General features: G+C 34.4%; 2 protein-coding genes across 4 annotated transcripts in view; one reads left to right on the top strand and one right to left on the bottom strand.

Annotated features, from left to right (window-relative positions):
• CEP85L (centrosomal protein 85 like) overlaps positions 1-19,611 on the bottom strand; it is a 172,771-nt gene that overhangs the window by 91,603 nt on the left and 61,557 nt on the right. The window lies entirely within an intron of this gene.
• Positions 8,067-19,287, top strand: PLN (phospholamban). Its single transcript, XM_059177728.1, has 2 exons — positions 8,067-8,212; positions 16,910-19,287. The coding sequence occupies exon 2, from the start codon at positions 17,011-17,013 to the stop codon at positions 17,167-17,169; it is 159 nt and encodes a 52-aa protein (XP_059033711.1). The 5' UTR covers positions 8,067-8,212; positions 16,910-17,010; the 3' UTR covers positions 17,170-19,287.

The following is a 19,611-nucleotide window of genomic DNA, read 5'->3' as shown; positions in this document are numbered from 1 at the left end:
CTAGTGTTTAGAACCAGTAAACCTATAGTTTGACTAAAGGAATGAATTGGGAAACAAAATGTGAAATTTACATGTTTAATTATTTTAAAGAGCTAGCAAGATAAATGGCTTCTAAAAATAACTCCATTTTTGAAGCCACCTTGGTATAGTCATAGAACATTTAAGTCTCAAAGATGCATTAGAAAGTAAGTCAATCTGCCTTCATTTTATTTATGAGAAAACTAGAGTTCAAGTTCCATAGCTCCTCAATAAGCCATGACCAACACATAGCTACTCCACGAATTGGTATGTTACACACATATGTCAAAATGTGAATAAGTTTAAAAAAAAAAAAAAAAGCATATGTATGGGGTGCCTGGGTGGCTTAGTTGGTTAAGAGTCTGCCTTCAGTCATGATCCCAGGATCCTGGATCAGCCAGGCATCAGGCTCCGTGGTCAGGGAGTCTGCTTCTCCCTTTATTCTCACTTCTTCCTTCCTTCAACTTATCCTTTTAAGAGCTCATTTATAATAATGGTCAAATAATATTCTAAACATCCATTAAATTTAACTTCTAAGGAATAAGCAGTATAAGGATTATAGAAAAAATATTCTCCAAAAAGTCTTTATTCATGAAGTTCATGGCAAAGAAAACAAATATACCTATAAAAAATACGAAGTTGCCTTCCAACTTGGGGTTTATCTGACTTACTTGAATTATAAGAGATTTATTACTTATGCAATTTAAAATTAGAAACTAACAAAACAGGTTCCCTCCCACTCATTTTGAACAATGAAGTCTATTCAGAGGAACGAGAAAGGAAGAACAGTTCCCAGAAAGAAATAACATATACAATGGCAGAGCTACCAAATCCATTACGGTAGGAATAGATGACAATGACAGATCAGGAAAGACCTTTGTGTGAAATGCTGTAAAGTCTGGGCTTTTAACCTTGAGAGAGATGAGGATACAAAGAACAGTTCTCAACATGTAAGTGACAGTCAATTTTGCCCTTGGGACGGCAACTTGGGTAACAGGGTAAGGGCTGAATAGGACAGGGTCAAGACAGATGGCAGAAAGACTAGTTACTAGACTTCTATAAAAGTTTAGAGGATGAGTGAAATAAGTCAAGCAGAGAGAGTCAATTATATGGTTTCACTTATTTGCGGAGCATAACAAATAGCATGGAGGACAAGGGGAGTTAGAGAGGAGAAGGGAGATGAGGAAAATTAGAAGGGAAGGTGAACCATGAGAGACTATGGACTCTGAAAAACAATCTGAGGGTTTGAAGGGGCGGGGTGGGGGTGGGAGGCTGGGGGAACCAGGTGGTGGGTATTAGAGAGGGCACGGATTGCATGGAGCACTGGGTGTGGTGTAAAAACAACGAATACTGTTACGCTGAAAAGAAAAAAAAACAGACTGAGAAACACAAATACCATAGGATTTCACTCCTGTATGGATTCTGAAAAGCAAAACAAATAATAAACAACCAAACAAAAAGCAAAAAAAAAAAAAAAAAAAAAAAAGTTTAGAGGAGAGCTGATGAAGCTATGGATAAGAGACTTATTTGATGGTCTACATTTGATTTCTTAACGAATGGGACATCTGGTAGAATACAGAAACAAGAATGGGTCTCAAATTTCCATTTTGGATGATGAAATAAATGATGATGCCATAATAAAGACTGGGAATGCAAGGGGCTCAGGTGCTGGGATGCCAAGCACAAAGATAATGAGTTTAGTGGGGGACAGGGAGACTAGAAATCATGGAGTTGAATTAGAATCTTAACAAAAATGGAATAGCATCATGGTTTACGGAGCTCTGACAGAAGTATCTAGAGGATTAAAGGTTGTTTTTGTTGTTATTAAATTTGTATTCTGGTGTAAGTGTATGTGTGTGTATCCATTTCTTATTTTAGCTCTGGTTCAGTCAGCTCCCTTTGTAAAAATGTGCAGCTCTCTTAAGTCATATCATTCTTTATTATATGTGTTAATTTCATTATTAATCCTGAATTTCCTTGTCCTCCTGATGTTATCTTGCAATAGTGGTTAACTTCCAAATGTTCAATGTTTCATTTAGACAAGTCTTTTGAAGCCTCCGACCATGCTATAACATTTCTTTTCTACCACTCAGAGTGTGTTTCATCAACTTTTCAAAAATTGTGCAAACCTATGTGAGCCCTTAGCTTAACTAACTGGCCCCTACTGATACCAAACTCCTCCCCATCACAAACTGGGAAATTTAATAAGGACTCAAGAGAGTCCATCAAGAGTTCAGACATTTAGGAAAAAATAAAATGTCTGAGCCTCCAAGTATCTGGCATGTCAATTTGAAAAGTGAATCTACCTCCCCCAAATAAGCATAAGGTTTGCAGGTTCCTTCAGAATTGGTCTTTTTTTCCTACCAGATAATGCCTATTCCCTTTTCTACTGCCTTAGGTACTTCCTTACCCCTTCAGTCTAGCCCTACTATTCCCATCCTTTTTATTCCTTCTTAGATGTTTTCTCAGTTAATCCTTCTATAGGTAGTTTTAAAATTCTCAAACTTTTAATAGAAAAGTATCCTCAAGAATTAGGCAAAATCGGGGCGCCTGGGTGGCTCAGTGGGTTAAGCCGCTGCCTTCAGCTCAGGTCATGATCTCAGGGTGCTGGGATCGAGTCCCACATCGGGCTCTCTGCTCAGCGGGGAGCCTGATTCCCTCTTTCTCTCTCTCTCTGCCTGCCTCTCTGCCTGCTTGTGATCTCTCTCTGTCAAATAAATAAATAAATAAATCTTTAAAAAAAAAAAAAGAATTAGGCAAAATCTTTCTCCTGTCTAGCAGGTCTAAAAACCTAAAAAAGCTCCCTATCTTTGAAATGTGGTATGTATCACAAAAACTGATTCAAAGTGCATATTATGGTATTGTTTTTGTACTGTATTATATTTTGCTTTAATTTCATCACCACTTAAACTAAATTTTTATTAAAATTAAAAATTAAAAACTTTATTTGCCTCTAACACAGCATTCTACTAGTTGCAATTTAAATACTCTGTGCAGGGGCGCCTGGGTGGCTCAGTGGGTTAAAGCCTCTGCCTTCTGCTCAGGTCATGATCCCAGGGTCCTGGGATCGAGCCCCGCATCGGGCTGTCCGCTCTGCGGAGAGCCTGCTTCCTCCTCTCTCTCTTTCTGCCTGCCTCTCTGCCTACTTGTGATCTCTGTCTGTCAAATAAATAAATAAAATCTTTAAAAAAATAAAAAATAAAAAAAATAAATAAATACTCTGTGCAAAAGATGACATGTATCATGATTTCCTTTACATAAAGTTAACTAAAATAAAGAATACTTTTAACGGGCACATTAAAAATGTCACAAAATTATATAAAAACAAATGCAAGAAAATGAACCCAAGATTTAGAATAATCATTTGCTTGGGTGGGGAAAAGGTGGGAAACATGGCAGGATCATGTGGTAAGATATAAATAATTATCAACACCCTGTGTTTTGTTTTAGGGTGTAATCCTAAAGGTGCTTATAACTAGAATTAAAAAAAATAACTATTATTAGAGTAAAAGTTAAGTAACTACATATATAAAACAGGCCATACAATATCAGTGGATATGAAGTACCAGAGATTGTTATGAATCCAAATAGTAGAAAAAAAAGTTTAATTTTTAAAAGGCTCAATTTGGAAAGGATGAGCTTATGGTGTGACTTTCCTCAGCTCTTACCCTCCAAATGTATTTTTAACAATGTTTCTTTTTTAAAGTTATTTACGTATTTGAGAGTGAAAGTGAGATATCACAAAGAGGGGGAGTGGCAGAGAATAGGGAAAGGGAGGCAAAGAAGACAGAAAGGGAGAAGCAGGCTCCCAGCTGAGCAGGGAGCCCAACGCCGGGCTGGATCCCAGGACGCCAGGGATCATGACCTGAGCAAAAGGTAGACACTTAACCAACTGAGCCACCCAGGCGCCCCATTTTCAAGAAATTTAAATAAGAAGAAAAATTATTTTCTGTTATTCTACTCTTATCCCAAGTGTCTCAATCATTCACATCCTTCTCCTCCTCGCTGGCCCTCCATGAACTTTGAAATTGAGGAGAATTTTTTAATTATCATTAACATTTTCTTCTTCAGGATCACTCATTCACAACCATCTTGGAATCTTCCTGGGTTCCCTTTTTATTCACTTGTCCAATCATTCATTCAGTCAGTACTTAAAAGTTATAATGAGTCAGGTTCTATACTAGGAAATAATATCAGAGAAAGTAAATAGTGGTATAAATATGAGTTACTCGGGATCAGCTCTCAAGGAGCCTGTAGTCTAGTCTAAGCAGATACTACTAATAAACACAATAAAAAGAGACAAATAATAGAGAAACATGCAAAACTGGTACAATGCAGGGAGGGCTGCACAGACGTAAACTGAAACAGCACTTTCTGTTTGTAAGGGGGAGGGAGGCTTAAAATAGAACGATAGCCTGTTCAGAGGGTCACAGGCAACTGAAGAGGGCCAGAGTGCAGGATACAAAGGAATGTGTTAAGAGACAAAGCTAAAGGGCCTAAAAAAACAGAGGTCTGGATTTTAGCTTGTTTGAAAACTTAGTCCCCCTCTTTCAGAAAGGGCTGTCCATACAACTATAGAAACATCTTCTAACACAGGAATTCTTACCTTTTTTGAGCCATATGGCAGACTGGTGAAGCCTACTGATCCATTCTCAGAATTTTGTATATGCATAAAATACACAGGATTCCAAACAATTTTTATAGACACTCCACTCTTAAGATAGTATAGCATAAGTGTGGGCTGTGCACAGCTGCTTTCTTCTGGAACATGGTAAGGAAGGGGGAAAGTAAGTTCACAGTGGAAAATGATGACGACCCTACCCTTAGCCAGGTGATTGAGGTTAGCAGCAGTGATAAGTCATGTTGACCATACGTACTCTTGGTATGTAATGAAGGTACTTTACCTCTCTGGCAGTCTGACCATGACTGAAACATCTGGAAAATCACAACTGGGGAGCATTCCACAAAATATCTGACCAATACTCTTTAAAATGGTCACGGTCTCTCAAAAAGAAGTAAAGTCTCAGAAATTGTGAAAACCAAGGGGACCAGAGGAGACATGTCTAGTAAACGTAATCTAGTATATACTGAATAGGATCCCAGAAAAGAAAAAGGACACTAGAGAAAACTGAGGAAAACTCAACAAAAAGTATATGGGCTTTAGTTAATAATGTAGCAACAATGATGCATCTATTTTGACAAACATACCCTAACTAATGTACAATGCTACCGACAAGGAAAACAGGTGTGGGGTATACAGGAACTCTCTATACTATATTTGCAATAATTCTGTACATCTAGGACTGTACTAAAACATTCTTTAAAATATAAATAAGATGCATGAGATTAGAAAGGAAATGACTTACACTGAAAAATTACTTTTAAAAAGCAAATTTGCAGTGTAATATCTGTGCTTCTTTATTAATGCATTAAATAAGAGTATTTTCAGGCAGGCCTAATTATGTTAATTTCCATGATGGATATAAACAGTATTTTAAGCTAGCCGCAAACAAATATGAAATTACCTGAGATTGCTATACTGACAGTCAAATGTATTGCTAACACTTCCGCAATTTATAGTCTACAGTCAAAACTGAAGATATGCTAAATCTTTATCTAGAGTTTAGTAAATAGAAAGATGTAATTTGTTTTTTCCTATCCAAGTTCAAGACTACTCAACTCTACCCATAGACTGCAGGTTAATAATCATCTTCTGGGGGTTGCCTGGGTAGTTCAGTCAGTTAAGCGTCTGCCTTCAGTTCAGGTCATGATCCTAGGGCTCTGGGATCGAACCCCACGTCAGGTTCCCTGCTTAGCTGAGAGTCTGCTTCTCCCTCTCCCCCTGTTCATGCTCGCTCGCTCTCAAATAAAACAAATAAAATCCTTTTTTTCCTTTTTTTTAATAAAATCTTTTTAAAAAACAGAAAGAAAGAAAAGAAAAAAAGGCCTCTTCTAAAGGAAAGAGAAAATAAGCACAGATGACCCTTGAACAACATGGGTTTGAGGTACATGGGTCCACCTGTATGTGGATTTTTATAAATAAATCTATGCATAGTAGTATAAATATATTTTCCTTATGGTTTTCTTAACATTTTCTCTTCTCTAGTTTACTTTATTGTTAGGAATACAATTTATAATACATATACAAAATATGTGTTCTGTTTATATGATGGATAAGGCTTCTGGCTAACAGCAGGCTCTTAGTAGTTTTTGAGGAGTCAAAAGCTATCCGTGGATTTTCAACCACATGGGAAGGGGTATTGGCAACCCTACCCGCCATGCTCAAGGGTCGACTGTACCAACACTAAATGGACACTCCACTGCAGATCTCTAATGGTCCGGACCCATACTTTATCTCATTAAGCTCTCACAACAAGCCCATCCCACAGATAAGGCAGGAGGTCCAGAGTTGAATCCTCAGTGTGTTGCTCAGCAGCTGTGCCATCTTTGACAACCCACCATAAACCACTTTAGAGGCTTGTATTTCCAGCCGGAGGCTTCTATTTCAATCATCATTGGCAATTGATAATAATAATGAGGTATTTATTACTTAAGGATTGAAAGAAAAAATGCTTGTAGCACTTTGAGCAAAGTGTCAAACATTATTCACGTAATTTCTTTAATTTGAGGTTTTATTTTTAAGTTGTAAATTTTCCCTTAGAAATGTTCACAGAGGGTCTTTTGAAATGTTTTTTGTTAGTTTTAGCTGATTCTTTAAATAACAAGAGATTTGCTCTAGAGAAGGATTTTATCTTTCTTTGGAAGAAGCCAAAACCATCTCCATTTAAGGACACATAAGCAGCTGCTGCACCACATTTTAGTTACCCATAAGAAAGGGAAGCAGGCGGAGCTCACTCTACTATAAACATAAAAAAATAAAATAAAATAGCAAATACCTCCTCCAAAATTACAGAAGAGAGTTAAATATTAGAATTTGTAGGTGTGGTAACTGAGGTAAATGTAATACATAGTATAAACAAAAAAATCAGAGGAAATAGGAAAATAATGCCTGCACCTTTTCCAAAGAATTCTTTCTCCAGTTCTAATCTCAAAGACAGATTGTTCTAGGAAGTTCAAATACCATTCCACTTACTCAAATTTCATCTGTATAGTAATTTTCAGGAAAACAATTGCTGCATTAAATGAGGCAATCCTTTTAGAAATATTACATACCTTAAATGTCTAACAAAAGGCACACCTATTTTCAAGAAAGTATCATTAACATTTAGAATGCCACTGATTAGGAATCTGTGATTATTTCATTTTTACTATAAAGTTATTCTTGATACTGCCTCCACTTATTAAAATTTTAGTTAAGATTTTTATGGTAGTTTATTGCAGCTGTTAAAAAATCTTAAATACTGAAATTCGTGAATTGCAACTTTTCTTGGGGTAATATGTATCAGTTTAAACATGAAAATTATTGTTCATAAAAATATTGTTAAAAGTTCTACCCGAAGAAACCACAAACTAATTAAATACATGTATTGGTTCTTACTTTATATGATAAAGCTAATTTTTTAAACTGAAATCAGTTAGTAGCCTGGTTTTCCCCCACACACCCCTCCCTCCCCCATATACACAGTGGTATGAAGAAAGAGAAAATGAGACAGTAAAAGGTATTAAACATGATTCTGTGAAAATGTTTAGTTACTGTACTGTTAGGAGCTAACCTTATGAAACTGTAGTATTAAAGCAACAGCAGCAATGACACCAAAAAAGTTGTTTGACTTAAGCTAGTAATATTCTTGCTCATTAAAATTCCTATATACCTATTTTAGTTCTTCAACAGTATCACCATCAGTACACAATTGTTTCTAAGCCTGAAGATTAATGAATCTTTAAAGGGAGATTTCTACCACTCACACTTTTTTTTTTCTCATTTATCTTCCATATACTTTTGAAAATTACAAGCAAAAAATGTGGCACAAAGTGTTAATGACCTTTCCATACTTAAAGTAAGATAAATGACATTCTAAAAAAGTTTGGTTGTGATAAGACTATAACTAGCCAATCATAACTTCAGAATTCTTGTGTGACATCATAAGTCCACCCTAGAGCACTTTTTCTCCTACACCTACTTCAATTGTTCCCATAAGTCCGGTAACAGAGTCAGAAAACTTTCCAACTAAACACCGATAAGACTTCATACAACTTCACAATACTCCATACTGTAATCATCACAACAGCCAAGGTAAGAAAAAGAGTTCACTGATTTTGGCAATTCTTGTTTTCTATAATTTAGAATTACTGAACTTTTTCAAGAGTTAAATCATGTTTTGTAAATTTCAGTTCCAGGTTAAACAATAAAATTTTTGATATGACAAAAACTTTAATTTCTAAATAAATGCATATCTGTATGGGGACTATAAGAATAAGACTTAACTTTGAAATAATAAGGTTCACATCATCTTTAACCTTAGTTATTGGTTTGTCATTTGAATTTAACTTTTTTATTTTGCTTTTCAAAAGTGAATTTCTGCCAATTAAAATATCTTTCAATTATGTTACCATATTTGGTGGTAATGGAGATTTCATTTCTTCAAGCAAAAACAGTGGCTTCATCTCATTATCTGTAACTGTGCTGAGAAAACAGAGTAGGACTGGGCTTCCAGTTATATCTATGAAACTATCAGCAGTCGTGTGATTGTACAACATGCAAAGTGCTGGCATTACTATTCTAATATCATCATTATGATTCTTTACAGTAAATACTTAATAGAATTTTTTAAAATATAAGACAAACTACTCTCAAAATCCTTTTGGGGACTTTTTTCCCTCTCTATAAACTCCACTCAACTTTTTAAAAAACACTTCTAAAAAGAATTCCAAGATTTAATAAATTCTGTTACTTATATGAAATCCAATACCATATCATAAATAACAAGCTTGGAAATTTTTAAAAAACCCATCAAAAACACATGTAAAATTCTTTGTAAAGTTAGAGAATACCAATTTGGCAATTTAAAAGAGATCTTATTTTGGTACAAGATTCCTAAATATCTCATTTGAGTGAATTTGGTAAATATCTTTATTCTGCCTATTAATGAATATATTGTTATCAAGTCACCACCCTCCCTGGTTTCTCATTATCCTTTCCTGCATTTAGACAGGGGTGATGAGAAAGAAGGAAATTTTTTTAAATGCCCAGGAATGAAGATGATACAATAAATTTTAATGACTTCTGTTTGAATTCCACTTACTCTTGATGTTACAATCCTCAGTTTAATATATGTGAAATGTGTCTTCATTCTTAAATCTCTATCAGTCAGGACATAAAGGACACTTTCATATGTATGTCAAAATAAAATTTATCTCTGGAATTCTAAGTTCCTATGACAAATATTAACTCTATTGCTTTTTTTCAAAAAGAACTTTATAATTCCATAAGCAGCTTTCCTAAAGACATGCAAAAACATTTCTAATTTTTGCCTACCACTGAGGCACTGTAACTGCCTCTCAATATCTTTACATTCATAAAATGTTTTTCCTTTGATATCATATAAAGGTCTCTTGGTGCAGGTGTTTGTTTACTTATTTACAAATTCTTACTCAAATACCTAACAAATTACATTCTCGTGCTTCAAATGGGATATTCATGAATTCTTTTATGGTACCAGAATTTTACTACATCACATACTGCTCCAAAAAGTTGAGAATTTCCAGAAAGAGCACAAATTCTGTTGTTAAAGTTATCCTGAGATAAATCATGTATACAGGCTAATAAAAATTACAGTTACAGTGACAGCTGTTCAAATTTCCAAACATAAATGCCCTACTGCCAGACATTATGTCCCAACTAGTTTATCTCTATCATAAGGTGACATTTAAGTATTGTCTTTGTTTACAAAGACAGGAGGCTTAAAATTAAGTGTAAAAAAAAGTATCGAATGAAATAAAAGGAAGAAATATGAAGAATGTTATGAAAAACTGGTTGTTTAAAAACATGTGAAAGAGCTAAAGTACTTGCTTTATTATGGGAAGTCAGTCATTATCATTTCCTGAAACTCAAATATTAGAACTATTTTAAAAGCATTTTAGTGGACATTAAGGAAAATAATATTCCAGAAAAAAATGATTTGGTTCATATTTTTATGTATTATTTCTTAATCTAATTAAGTGGAGACAGAATAGTTGTATAAACAAAATTTGTATAAAAGAAAAAATATTTAGGGGCTCCTGGGTGGCTCAGTTATTAAGCATCTGCCTTCAGCTCAGATCATGATCCTAGAGTCCTGGGATCAAGCCCCTCATCAGGCTCCCTGCTCAGCAGGAAATCTGCTTCTCCTTCTCCCATTCCCTCTGCTTATGTTCCCTCTCTCACTGTGTCTCTCTTTCTCGCTCTCTGTCAAATAAATAAATAAATAAATCTTTAAAATAAATTTTAATGTAGTAAATGTGTTGTGTAATAGATTATGTAATGTATTAGACTATGAAATATATTAACTTTTAAGTAAAAATTAAATGTAAATATTAGATTAAGTCTGTAAGTTAGACTATGTTTATTACCAATCCTAGAAATAGTCAATCAAAACTTCCTTCTTTATTTCTGAACAATCGTCTAAACGTACTGATATATGTGTGATATATGTGTATATGTGTGATACTGCATCTCTATTTTACATTAGGAAACAGATGCAAAAATGTGAACTGCAAGATCACAGAGCTAAGAAATGGTGGTGCCTTGGTTGGAGCCAAAATTTTAGAACTCTAAACCACATGCACATCACATCCAGTGATCAGCATGACTTAAAAATACATCATGACACTGGCAAAGCAAAATAAACTAAAGTCCTCAAATACTGTTAATGGTACCCTAAATGCAAAGTCAGAGGACACAAACTTCATTTAAATTCAAAACCACTGCATTTCATTGAAAGCTAATTTACACATGGGGCATTATGTCCTTAATAACCTATATAATATTCTCCTGATCACTTTTAAAGACAGGGATATAAGAAAGTTACAGATATCCTTGTTATTAAACAATAAACAATGGAAGGCAAAACTCAAAATAACTCACAGGCTTTTAAAAAAAAAAACAAAAACGATAGAACATACCACAATCAATGTTTCCTTTAATTTGTTTCATTCCTTAAATATTGATCCCTTTGATATATTTAGCCCTGATGCCTAAAATCTAGGTTAATTTTTCAAAACTTTTCACAAAACGACACACTTTTGCATTTTATTCCAGTTCCAATATTAAATTCTTACCTCAATTTCATTTCTGACCTGCTCATATTCTACCATTTAAAATATTCTACCCCATTTATTTTACAGTGCTCCAACAGAGATATCTTGCTTTGTTATTTATGCTATGAAAATGATTTTCATCTAAACTGAATTAACAGTGCTGATCAGCATAGCAATAGAAGAAACCTAAAGGTTAAAAATCAAGGAAATAATCTTTCTAAATTACAATTACCTAAAACAGATAATACGTAGTCTTTTGAACATTTCTAGAAATTGTACTTCGATGTTCTTACCCTACATTAATTCTGAAGCATATATTACCAAATAAACACAGTAAAATGAAGCCTGGGCCTACAGCTCCACCCCAGTATAATCACAGTCAACTGAGGACCTCTAGTGAATTTTAAAATGTACTCCACCTTCAGGTCTTTCCAAAAAAAAAAAAAACAAACAAAAACATTTCACTTATATTAGTGGGGGTTTAGAGAACTAGCGTTCATTTTTCCTTAAAACTTTCCTTCTGAACTCCCTTCCCACACCTTTTCCCCCAAAAGAAGAATCTGGTCTCAACTACTAAAGGGTTAAAAAGAATACTTTAATTGTGAATAAATTAATTTTAACATAATAAACAGATAATGAAGACAAGTCTACAGACAAAACAGCAATGTGACAATTTCAAAGAGAAAATCTCTCCGTGTTATTGTTTAATGAATTTTCCTCAAGGCAGAGCTTTACAGCAAGGAAAACATTTCATTATGAAGTCAATTTAGGGGTTGAGAACACAGTGATTTTTATGTTTACACAATTCTTTTCATAACCGGGCAGAAGCAGCCTGAAACTTCTTTCAAATAGCCAGTACAGACCAACAAAGTTCTGGAATGTTGATGCCACAAAGTAACCTCAAATAGAACATCCAAGTTTTATATTAGATAATCTCAAAAGGAAAATTATTCTACCCAAATTGAACTCTGCATCCAACAGATGGATAATAAATCTATGATGAACTGCCCTGACTTGATTCAGCAAGTCACAAAACATGCATATATAATCATTTCCAGGTATCTCCAGATATCTGTGAAAATGACAGTGAATAGTAAGAAAAAGCAAAACCCCAAAATAATCTTAATAGAGAGGTCCTGTACACTCAAACCTATAGAGAATTCTAATCTTCTGAACCAATTAAGTGGAAAAAGAACTCTAAAAAGTATCTGTAGGACCACAGTGTTAGATGTGTAATACTTGAGTTTACTAGGAAAATATGCCTCCATTTACTAAAAGAAGTAAACAGCCAAAAATAAAAAAAGCAAAATTCTGATTTCCATAAAGAATCTCAGGAATTTAAGGTTTCAGAGAGAAAGTACTCGCCAAAATTGGAAGTTCAGAAAATTATACAAAGGACTGAAAGTATGTAAATTATAGGTGAGGATTGCTGCTCACCATATACTGCGTTGTTAAATTGTTTGTTTCCTAGCAAGTCATAAAGCAGACCACCACAAGTTTTCCAAAGTCTACTGAGACTGAGGTTTGTTTTGCACAAGATTGCATCCAATATTACATTAAGAAATAGGACTCACTACAAAGTGAGGGTCCTTGTAGAAGCTGATATAGTACCTTTCACCCAAAATGTTGCCTACAATGGTACTTAGTTGGAAGATTAAGAGTTCCCTGTGGTTTGTTTCTTTTGTTCCTCCATTTCAAAAAACAGAATAGCTCTTAATACTTCCCAATTTCACTTTTTTTGAGCAAATGAGGAAAAGTGGATAACAAAAGACTATAAATCCTACAAAGAATAGTATTCTTCCCATTCCTCCAAAAATGAAAATAATCATAGATCCCACAGTATACAAAATACTGTGTGGGTACTTTTCTGCCTCTAACATGTAACTCAAGAGACAGGAATATGGCATTTCTACAACCAGATCCCTATCAAAGGATCTTTTATATTTTTCAATGTTCTGATTCTATAGCCTGGGTGATGAATTAAATTTTCAAGTGTCCTTACTCCTCCTGTCCCATACAATTAATCTATATATTTCCTTTAAAGAGGGAGATAGGGGGTACCTGGGTGGCTCAGTGGATTAAGTCGCTGCCTTTGGCTCAGGTCATGATCTCAGGGTCCTAGGATTGAGCCCCTCATTGGGCTCTCTGCTCGGCGGGGAGCTGCTTCCCCCTCTCTCTCTGCCTGACTCTCTGCCAACTTGTGATCTCTCTCTCTGTCAAATAAATAAATAAAATCTTTAAAAAAAATAAATAAATAAAAAGGAAGGTAGGACTAATTTCCATCTCCATTATTGCTGGTGCCAGGTACAAGTTCTCCCAATACAATCCATTTATGATTATCCTGTAAGAATGCTCTATTATCATCAGATAAAATGAATATCAAGTGAAATTACTTTTGAGGATTTCCATCAAATATTACCCTATTTACAGCTTGCCTCTAAGGAATGGAGGAACTCATCTTTAAATGTATTCATCATACCTTCATCAGTAGAGAGTTCATCTCCCTAGGGCATACCTCCTCATATTTCACCAAATACCCACCTGTACAAAGCTTCCTTCAGGTTAATGTTAATACTAACAATTTATCTAAGCTGTAATCCTCTAAACTTCATTTCTCTCTTCTGTGACAGAGACTTGAGAAGAATACTGGAGATTATAATCTGTGTTCAACTACCAAATTCTGTTATTCTAACTGGTTAATCTGTTAGTCCCAGCACTACTTTTTATCATTAACAATTTCCTAAAACTATTAAATTAAATCATAAGAATCCCTCATTCAGCTTCACTCAAATAGTTGTACTATTTGTTATTCAAATAGTAATAACTATGCACTGCATACCAGAATACAAAATAAACATGCAGAGTTCCTTATACTTATGATCTACAAGTCTACCTGGGGACATGTGAATCAAAATTAGAGCACAGCCAGATAGCTCTCCTGATATAGGTAACACTAAAGCCCTACTGAAAACGAGAGGAGAGAACCAATTCTACCTTAATGAGTAATGGAAAGTTTCATTAGGAAGTGATATCTAAACTGGGGCTTAAGGATCAACTGAAGTTTGCCTGGCAAAGAATCAAAGGTAGAGTGGGGGCGAGGGGGTGGGGAGTAGAGGGTAGACATTCCAGGCACAGCCAGAACAACATGTGCAAAAGACAGAATCAAAAAAGGCAACGAAGTATTTATGGAAAGGTGACATGTTTCATGTGACTGAAGTCCCACTCATCAAAGTGTCGGGGTAGGGAATGACTCTTGCATATATGCTTCATGATGAACAACTAGCCAGCTTCCTCCTTTTCCAAGTTTTTTCTCGAAGTAATTTTTAAAATCAGAACTCAGAGACCATTTAAGTCATGAAACTTCATAAAAATGTAAGTTCTAATAGGAATGACCAATGCTAGTTCTTATTGCTTTCTTAACTATTCTGTTATACATTCTCACATGAACTAGTATCAAATACATAAAAGAATGAATAATGGGGATCTTCCCCACATTTAACCAATAGCAGAAAAAAAACTTAAAGCATGCATTTTCTTAAATGAGAAAATAAAAAAGGCTTTATTCTACAGTATTTTATCTGAGGAATTCAAACAAAAGTAATTAAATTAAATTTAAAAACACACTTAAGATGCCATCTACCAAGTAGTAGGGGTGTTAACAGCCCTTGTGTTGGACAATTAAGAATATATGTTACACTCAGCATAATCTCTTCCAGTCCCGTCCACGTTGCCACAAAAGTTGGGATGGACGAGACTGGAAGAGATTATGCTGAATGAAATCAGTCAAGAAGAGAGAGTCAATTATCATATGGTTTCACTTATTTGTGGAGCATAACAAATATCATGGAGGACAAGGGGTGTTAGAGAGGAGAAGGGACTTGGGGTAAATTGGAAGGGGAGGTGAATCATGAGAGACTATGGACTCTGAAAAACAATCTGAGGGGTTTGAAGTGGTGGGGGGTGGGAGGTTGGGGTACCAGGTGGTGGGTATTATAGAGGGCACGGATTGCATGGAGCACTGGGTGTGGAGAAAAAATAATGAATACTGTTTTTCTGAAAATAAATAAATTGAAAAAAAGAAAAGAATATATGTTACAGATATATATATGTTAGGGAAACACAGGTTTTACCAACTCTTTAAGAGAATGAAGTTTGATGTTAAGTTAGCTGTTTGGATCTCCTCACTATAGATCAATAATAGAAGGAGGTCAGAGTCTCCAGCCAAATGAAAGCGCAATCTAGTATAGAATTCAAAGCTAATAGAGCCAAACTGAGGTACTGAAAACTACAGAATCTAACAACAATTTACCACATGATTTCTTTGTAAACCTAAATTCCTAGTTCTCACTGATCATGCCTGAAATACATCTTCCCTCTCCCATTCTTTCAGTTCTCCTCTCTGCTCTCTCCAGCACCAGCCTCTCTCAACAGAGCTGACTGCTTTATCTAGGCTTTATCGAGGCTTTCGTGGAATGTGGAGAGATTAGGGAGAGAATGAAATCTGGATACAGGGATAGGTGGTAATATCTTGATCAACAATGATATATCAACAAATGTTAACAGCAGTTAAATTACAGGCTTTTTAAAAAAAAAATTCCACTCTAATTTCTATTTCAAAATCTATAAAGAAATATCATAACTGACAACAAAATATCCCCGTCTTAGTAACTATTATCTCTAGATGCTTAATTTACAGATAATTTCTAACCTCTAATTTTTCTATAATAATGCACTGTTTTATTTTTGTTTCACTTATTACTTACCACAACTAATTAATTAGACAGAATAACTTATGGAAGCTCTGAAAGAAAGCAAGTAAGTGCAAGCCACCATTCTTGAGTACAGGTCATTTCTAAACAGGGACTGTCTGTGGTACACAGTAAGATGATAATTTTTTTAAAGATTTATTTATTTTAGGAAGAGGGAGAAAAAGAGCATGTGTGCATGCATGCAGAGGGGAGGGACAGAGGAAAAGAGAAACATAAGCAGACTCCATGCTGAGCATGGAGCCTGATGGGAGTGCTGGATCTCATGACCCTGAGGATCACGACCTGAGCCAAAACCAAGAGCCAGACGATGAACCAACTATGCCACTGAGGTGCCCGGAGATGATAATTTTATTACTATGCTTTCTGAGCCTGAGAGTCTTCAGTACTTAATATCCAGTCTTGTTAAAATGTTACTCAAAATAGCATATTCTACAAAGCTACAAATTCATAAAAAGGGATGACAAACATGTGAATCTATAGTTCTGCTATAATACTTCCCATTTAACTTTTATTTTGGACTAAAATCAACATCTGCAAAGTAATTTCTTACATGTATTTGTTTTTATGAGATTTTCTCTGATGTTATTAATACACTAATATTCACAACAGTTTTGCTCACAGAGAAATAGTCTTTATGAAACTATATGTGAACACTTTCACTCAAGGAAATCGTCTGAAATGAGCTGCACCCTAAACCAAACTATACTTCTAGTCATTTTGAGAGAAGGAAGCAAAGACTGAAGTTCTTATACTCCAAATATAAGACAAAAAAGAGATCATGGTGACCCTCACCAAAAAAGACTACATATTTGATGTCATAAATACAAATATTGAGGAAGATGAATTAATATGAAATTGTGTCTTTACCTGTTCAGAGAATAGGTTACACACATGATCCTAATCCATTTGCTATTTTTACATTCCAGGCTACCCAAAAGAAGAGAGTGACGGAGCTCCTATTTGGCTGCCAGCCTTTTACCTTTCTCTTCACCATTTAAAACCCGAGACTTCCTGCTTTCCTGGGGTCATGGAGAAAGTCCAATACCTCACTCGCTCTGCTATAAGAAGAGCTTCAACCATTGAAATGCCTCAACAAGCACGCCAAAATCTACAGAACCTATTTATAAATTTCTGTCTCATTTTAATATGTCTCTTGTTGATCTGCATCATTGTGATGCTTCTCTGAAGTTCTGCTGCAATCTCCAGTGATGCAACTTATTACCATCAGCTTAAAATCTGTCATCCCATGAAGAAGGGGAAAAAGTACTACATAACAGACCACTTCCTAAGTAGAAGAATTTCTTTTGAAAAGGTCAAGATTCAGGACAAAACAAATTTTTAGCAAATGTATTCACCCGTGGGATCCTGTAAACATGAAAAGAGCTTTTATTTTCAAAAATTCAAAATGACTGTAAGTGTGCATAATGTAACTGTTGAATTCAGAAACTTAAAGAGCTTGTAAGTTTCTATCCCACATCTTCTCTGAGGATGAAGTAGGTTTAGTTTTGAAATTGCACTGCTAACCAGTTCATTTCACATATAAAGCATTAGCTTCACTCTTGGGGGTAAATATAACTTATATTGTACTGTAAAAGCCTCTGTGATGTTTATTAAATATTTTTCAGGTCTTCACCAAGTACCAAAATAGTCATTCAAATGAAGAGTCATCATTTGAAATAGTCTACTGATTTCTCACATCTGTTATCTTATTATCTTCAGAACTCTTTGTAGTAACTCCCATAACCTACATTATAAAATAGAAATTGTATTATTCTTTCTCTGTACTACACTAACATTTTTTAAAGTTTATGAGAACCAAGTAGGAAAAGTAGAGCCATACTCTAACATAAATAAAATTTCTCTTAACCAACTTTTTCAAAGAATTACAGAATTCTAGTATATGAAGACAAACCAGAAATCCATTCTCTGTAGTACATTATTATCAGCAGACAAGAACTACTGGTTAACTTAACAGCTGACAGTATGATTAGCCATAATTACTAATACACTAATAAAAGAGAGTCTAACCTAACTTCAGGCACTGTAGTTGATCATCTAAGTATGTAACTTAATCACACTATGTCTCTGAAATTATGAAATCTTAAGACTTTAGGATGATTTTATAAATTGTCTTCTATTCTTAAGCTCAGCTTCAATATAGGCAAGAAGAAGAATTTAAAAAAAGAATAAAAGGAAAATATATTCTTTCAAGCATTAAAAGAAATAAAATTTTGGGTTCCCCAAAATTAATTCTTTGATCACGTTTTGACATGACCTTTTTGTCCTATAGTTCATAATAGAATAGAACTATTTTCCTTAACCTGTCAACCAAATGGTCAATACCTATTTGGTAGGCCATTCTACCATGCTAAATTATAAACCCAGCAATATTAATCTACATTTTTTTTTTTTTTGGCTGGATACACGTTCAATTTCCTCTCTGATCACTTAAAAATACCCTCCAACTCATAACAGAAGTAAAACTTGGTACTGGAAAATACATTCATTAATTTGTTAATTTAACTTGATTCAGTTTAGAATTAGGCCTAAAGTAGTTTATACCTATACTGCATAATCTAGTAATTTTAACTTCAATTCAAGACATATTACAAATATAGCAATACTAAAAGAGTAGAGAACACATAATTTACTGTATGATTTGCTAAAATGTGGTTACTAAACGAATTTGAGAAGTCAGTACTGACCCTGATTTATAATACAAGTGCAACTAACAGATTAGTCAGGAAGACACTGTTATAAATATTTTCTGGGTACCTGACAAGTACTAGGGATGGGGGGGCAGTTTTGATTTACTGATATTTGAGGAACAGACAAAAAAGGATCTCATACTGACGGGGAGATTTCAGCAAAGCCTCATCTATAGGCTGGAGATCCCTACTATCAACTAGGCGGCTTATAAATAATAAGCAATACATTTACATCACTGGTATAATTACTTATAAAAAAGTAAACAAGTTCTATAATTAGCTGCACTGATATTAATATGTGAAAACCTGAAATGCTAAATTCTGTTCCTTTCATTGTATTGTTCATTATTACAACATCAATATCAAACTAAAAAATGTGAAGTTATGGAGTATTTCCCTAAGTAAAATAGAAATAAGTTTTTTGTTTTTCTTTTTGACTTTAAGAGAAATTAAAAACCTTTTTCTTGAGGATTACTGTAACTCAGATTAGAAAGTAGAACAAAAAGACCTATTCTTTAAATGGAAATTATTTATTCTGTTTATCATTATATGTAAAGAGTAAGATATAATAAAACAATGTATTTAAAATTTTTAAATACCAAATGTTCTTTCTATTATAGAATAAAGTTTAATCTTAACTTACAGGATACTACAAATGAACTAATTTCTAAATGTTTAACACTGCCCTTTATATAGTAGTTGTTTCAAAATATTTATTTAATGTAAATCACCTATGTCAAAAAGAACCTTCTTGAACTCAGTGAAATTGCTTTTTAATACAACTCATGATTGATATGGCCATAAAACAATCAATATAAGCAGTTTTGGTTTTGTAGATTGTTTTCAGTGAGTGACTTTTCTCAAAGTAAAATCAAGATTTCCTCATATAGACACAAGAGGGCAGACATACATAAAATAAT

This window comes from Mustela lutreola, chromosome 6, assembly GCF_030435805.1.
Source record: "Mustela lutreola isolate mMusLut2 chromosome 6, mMusLut2.pri, whole genome shotgun sequence".
NCBI lineage: Eukaryota > Metazoa > Chordata > Mammalia > Carnivora > Mustelidae > Mustela > Mustela lutreola.
This window is presented reverse-complemented; position numbering and strand designations above follow the sequence as displayed.

Coding starts and splice junctions, on each gene's coding strand:
- PLN (XM_059177728.1), top strand. CDS start 17,011: ATGGAGAAAGTCCAATACCTCACTCGCTCTGCTATAAGAAGAGCTTCA.